We start from the raw sequence: 5,822 nt of genomic DNA on the forward strand, positions 1-5,822 counted from the left end.
GAACTATCCTAACTTAAGGAGCCTTCCGATAGGTTGTTCTGTTACCATGCTTTGCATCCAACATTGCATGACATATCATTTGCATCATGCATACATCCATGTTGTCCTTGTACCTCATTCCAGCTGTCTCTTTCATCCAGTCACCATCAATCGTCAAGCTGATTCCCAGACATCCTTATCAGACGCGAAGCCTTACTCGACAGAAAGATGGAAGACCTTGAACAAGAGAATCATGAATTCCGTGACGAAGTAACTACTCTTCGAGTTGGGGTGGAAAGATTAACTGCTTTGGTGGAAAGCTTAGTGGCTGCTCGGAATCAACCATCACCTCCTCCATCTCCTCATGCCACTCAAACACAAATTGAAGTCCAAACTACTACGATTTGCGAAGTTTCTACTGCTACTGTTTCTATGGCTCCTACCACTGATCCCTCTCACTATCAGATGCCTAATGGCTACCCTGGGGGCATGTCTTACAACTTTATGCCAGAGGGATACCATCCTTTTACTGGAGCTGCTCAAACTACTCCTATAATGACCGTGATTCCACCCCTGGTACATACCGTGCCACAAGCTGGGGAACCCATTTACCAAGTTGAGCCCAATGAAAAAGGTGAAGTTTACGATGATTTCCAAGATCAATTCCAAGAGATGCGAAAGGAGATTAAGGCCCTTAAAGGGAAAAATTCATTTGGAAAGAATGCTTATGATATGTGTCTTGTGCCAAATGTGAAAATACCTGCCAAGTTTAAAGTGCCTGATTTTGAAAAGTATAAAGGGAGTTCATGTCCTCAGAGCCATTTGACCATGTACTGCAGAAAGATGGCCACTCATACTGATGATGATAAGTTATTGATCCACTATTTTCAAGATAGTCTAACTGGTGCTGCTTTGAAATGGTATATGGGATTGGATAGTACTCATATCAGTTCTTTTGATGACCTTGTAGAAGCGTTCATTCGACAATACAAGTATAATGTCGACATGGCTCCTGATAGAGACCAACTTCGAGCCATGGCACAAAAGGAGAAAGAGTCTTTCAAAGAGTATGCACAAAGATGGCGTGAGGTTGCCGCCCAAATCTCTCCTCCTATGGAAGAAAAAGAGATGACCAAAATGTTTTTAAAGACCCTAAGCTCATTTTACTATGAAAAAATGGTTGCAAGTGCTCCAACCGACTTCACTGAAATGGTGAATATGGGAATGCGACTAGAGGAAGGCGTACAAGAAGGACGATTGATTATGGAATCTGGATCGTCGATTGGTACCAAGAAATATGGAAACAACTTTCAGAAGAAGTGGGAAGATGAAACTATTGCTTTTGCAATTGATGGCGAGCCTCAGAACTCACATTCCCGCCAACCCTTAGCTTATCAACAAGCACCATTCATACCGTACGATCAGTATCCATATGTTGCGGCCGCACAATTCAAGCAACCATACCAACAGCCATGGGCAGCTCTCCCTCATAATTCTTCACAAAATGCTCCTCAGAATGCAACTCAGAATCAGAATCGTCAACGGAATCAGAATCGTCAACAGAATCAGAATAAACCTCAAAGGAACCAGCAGAAGGAGGATCGCCGCATTGACCCAATTCCTATGACCTACGCTCAGCTATGGCCATATCTAATCGAGAGGAAAGCAATAGCTCCCAGACCAACCCGACCTGCAAAGTTTCCATTTCCCAAGGAATACAATCCAAACGTCAAGTGTGATTTTCATAGTGGGATATCAGGTCACTCCATTGAAGATTGCAACGTCCTGAAAGAAAAAGTTCAAGATCTGGTTGACAAAAAGATACTCTCTTTCAAGGATATTGGTCCTATGCCATGATCAGTGCTGAGACACCAAGAACATTCCTAAAGCCAATGGATCAAAGCAGATCATTGAGCCACTTTTTATCATTTGCATTTCGTTTTTCACTTGTTTGCTAAGTGTTTATTTGTTTTTGAACATTGTTAACTTTAATGGTAATATTAATGAAATGAGCATACAAGTTTTGAATCGGTCCATTCGTATTCACTCTTTCTTCCTTTTATTTTATTTTGTTTCCTAAAAAAAAATGAAAAAATTATGTTTATGTTTCTCCTATTTCCTTTTCTCTATCTTACTTTTGTTTAAGCAAGTATTGGAGGATGATGATAAACGAAATACCCAATTTGCATCAGTGTGCTTTCAAATAAAACTTTGTTGATGATGTACAGGCATTCTTTCAAATCCCCAAACACTGGAGATATAAGGATGATAATCCCTCGTTAACCCCTTTGAGCCTTAGAAGTAGGTGTTTTCTTTCTGCACGCAATTGAAACCCTTAATCAAAACCTGGGGCAGGGTAGTTGTTCAGTTAAAATGGCTAATGCATATGATTTTCAAGAGAATCATTTCATGGGAACCATTCCCGACCAAAGGTTCAACCGTATCCTCTCTTCGTACACTATGTCGAAGAAGTAATGAATATTCAAAACTCATAACGGTTGTCTTTCCTGAACCATCAGTGGGGCAGTCATACTCCTCCCTAATCATTGAACAATTGTCACACAAGTTGTTCAAAAAAAAAAAATCATTCAAAAGAAAAGCCCGCTAAGTCAAAACCTAAAAAGGAGACTTAGGCGAAAAAAAATTAGGGATACAAAAGTCAAAATAAAAGAGATCAGAAGATCATTATCAAAAGAAGAAAAGCAAAAACAAACTTGTGTGACTTCCCAAAGAAGAATAGGTGACTATCACCTTAGAATCTATTGGTTCTCAAGCATCATTCGTAATCCTTCTTGGAAATTGAATACATGAGTCAGTTAACTGAACTTAGGATTGGAGTACATCACGAAGAATGGGTGGGTTAAAATCAAAATTTGAGCCTATATCCATTGTTTCTTAAACCCTGAACCTGGCCACGTTACAACCTTCCAAAGTCCTAATTGAAGCAAGGTTTCTTTTGAAAGCATACTAAAGCAAGGTTGCGTTAACCTGACTCCTGAATATTTGCTAATCATTTGTTTCGATACCACGCTATCACATCATCTTTCACATCTTGAATTTCAAACTTTCATTCTCATACGGATTTATTCATCGAATACCACAATTTCATTTCAATAAATGATTTGTTTTCAAAATTTGCATGCACGTCGCATTAAAATTACCATTTTGAATTGAATAGTTTCATTTGTAATTAAGCACTTTCCATCAAGAAAGTTCCAATAATGGAAGTCATTTGAAGAGCCTATAGTGGAACCATCAGGGTTGCATCACTTCAAAAAACCATCATTCAGGGGCACCCCACTTCAAAGTTCCCAAGGACTGGGGCATGCCATATCATGATTATCAGTTTGAATCCAAATTTTGGTTGAAGCAAGTTTCTCCATATACTCAGCATTCTGGGGCAAATCAAGGCCAAGATCTCTCCTTCAAGCAGTCAAAACAGACTATGTCATATCAAGCGGCCCTTAAGCTCATAATTGGTGTTGGGAATCATGCTTGCAAAAAAGTCCTACCAAAGGACCTCTTCTATTTCACAAAGTGTACCAGAGAACCTTTCTCATGCCCCCCATTGGGACACCCATTGAAACATTCAGTCATAACATGCATTCATTAATCATATAATCATGCATATAATTCATGGGGCACCTTCCATATCACCTACGAGCATAAAGCTCAATCTTGCTCGGTATTTTCCACTAAAAACAAAACTCGACCCACCATAGGTACCCGAAGAAAATTCTTCATAGCCCATTGACACACATCTAGTAAACTCATTGCTTACATTGATCAATCGTCACATGCATCATTTCATATGCACCAGTATGCGCAAAAAAAGATATCATCCATCAGCACAAAGCATACATGGATTCTTAATCCCCAACAATGTCATTATTTTCTTGTCAATCCACTGGTTGAGAACATGCTTGTTAACCTTTTCCAACCCACTGGTTGAAATTGATCATTTACCTTCTGGTCTTTTGAATCAGCCTACTGGTCGAGAACCATTATGTTCATTTTTGTATTTTTAAACTGTTGTCAGTCCGCTGATTGAAAGTCATTTGTTTTTTCAACCCTCTGGTTGGGACCAAACATTTTCTCATCATTTGAATCAACTCATTGGTAGAAGATTAATCTTTCACTTCCTATCGACCCACTGGTTGAGGAAAGTTTTCCCACTTCTTGTCAGCCCGCCGGTTGAAAGTTATTATCTTGTTTTGTCGACCCACTGGTTGAAATTAATCATTTTTCATGTCAATCCACTGATTGAATATAACTTGCTTTGTCAACCCACTGGTTGAAGTTTATCTTTTTCCGTGTCAATCCACTGATTGAATATCACTTGTTTTGTCGACCCACAGGTTGAAATTAATCATTTTTCATGTCAATCCACTGATTGAATATAACTTGCTTTGTCAACCCACTGGTTGAAGTTTATCTTTTTCCGTGTCAATCCACTGATTGAATATCACTTGTTTTGTCGACCCACAGGTTGAAATTAATCATTTTTCATGTCAATCCACTGATTGAATATAACTTGCTTTGTCAACCCACTAGTTGAAGTTTATCTTTTTCCATGTCAATCCACTGATTGAATATCACTTGTTTTGTCGACCCACAGGTTGAAATCAATCATTTTTCGTGTCAATCCACTGATTGAATATCACTTGCTCTGTCAACCCACTGGTTGAAGTTTATCTTTTTCCTTGTCAATCCACTGATTGAAGATCGTCTTGTTTAACAACCCACTGGTTGAAATTAATCATTTTTCGTGTCAATCCACTGAATGAACCTCACTTGTTTTGCCAACCCACTGGTCGAAATTTATCGTTCATCTTGTTAACCCGCTGGTTACAGTCAATCATTTACTTTCCGCTTAGATCAAAGCAACCCACTGGCTGAAAGCAGTTTTTCTTTGTCAATCCGCTGGTTGATAGAGTCAACTCACCAGTTGACAACAAATTTGTTTCACCTTCATTAATCCACTGGTTAATATTAGTCATGTTTTGTTTTAAAGTCAACTCAATAGTTGATGACATTTTGTTTACTCCCATCAATCCACTGGTTGACGCATTTCTTATTTCTTTTTGTTCGAACTCAATCTACTTTTTGAGGACGACGTGTCTACTTTTCACCCGTCCACTGATTGATGATAATTTCTTTTTTTGGAATCAACTCACTAGTTGATATTTTATCGATTCACCAGTTGGTGTCAGCTTTCTCTTTTGTTTAGGCTCAATCCACTGGTTGAGAATCAGCCCTTTGTTAACCAAACTCAATCCTCTGGTTGAAAACGACTTCTTGGCACCACTACTTCCCCCCACCAAATTTTCCTACTAGAAATCCTTCACACAATGATTTTATCAACCCCCACAGGGATTTACTTTCCGTTTTCATATCCCCGTCAAGAATCCATACATCCATGCATTCATAACATCTCACTGCGTCAAAGGGCAAAATTTAGGTCTTTCGGTATTTAATTCTCTTCCGCCATTGATATCACGAAGACTAAAGTCATTCAAGCTATCTGGCAAAAGAAAATTAAATAGGGGCATCTGTCATACCCTAAATTTTGACCTAAGTTTTTTATTTGTTAATAAATCAATCCATCAACATAGCAGCAAGTCATAATAGATTCATTTGCACCATCTTTACCTGATCATTCATTTGCATCCATTATCCTTTTATTATTTATTTTAAATAATCGATTTATTTACTAATTGAAATGTCATATTTTGATTATTAAATAAATGAATATTAAACTAAATAATAAATCTAAAAAAAATAATAAAAACAATGAGATTTTTGTTACAAATCCATTCCAATTCATGCATAAATAAATGGTT

General features: G+C 38.1%; 1 protein-coding gene across 1 annotated transcript; it reads left to right on the forward strand.

Annotated features, from left to right (window-relative positions):
* Positions 1–207: 207 nt before the first annotated feature.
* LOC131605472 (uncharacterized) lies at positions 208–1,836 on the forward strand. Its single transcript, XM_058877820.1, has 2 exons — positions 208–1,046; positions 1,167–1,836. Exons 1-2 carry the CDS (start codon positions 208–210, stop codon positions 1,834–1,836), a joined length of 1,509 nt encoding a protein of 502 aa, XP_058733803.1.
* Positions 1,837–5,822: the final 3,986 nt, after the last annotated feature.

The sequence above is a fragment of the Vicia villosa genome, linkage group LG5 (assembly GCF_029867415.1).
Source record: "Vicia villosa cultivar HV-30 ecotype Madison, WI linkage group LG5, Vvil1.0, whole genome shotgun sequence".
Classification (NCBI taxonomy): domain Eukaryota; kingdom Viridiplantae; phylum Streptophyta; class Magnoliopsida; order Fabales; family Fabaceae; genus Vicia; species Vicia villosa.

Coding starts and splice junctions, on each gene's coding strand:
- LOC131605472 (XM_058877820.1), top strand. CDS start 208: ATGGAAGACCTTGAACAAGAGAATCATGAATTCCGTGACGAAGTAACT. Junction 1,047..1,166: donor GAGAAAGAGTCTTTCAAAGA/GTATGCACAAAG, acceptor AATGGTTGCAAG/TGCTCCAACCGACTTCACTG.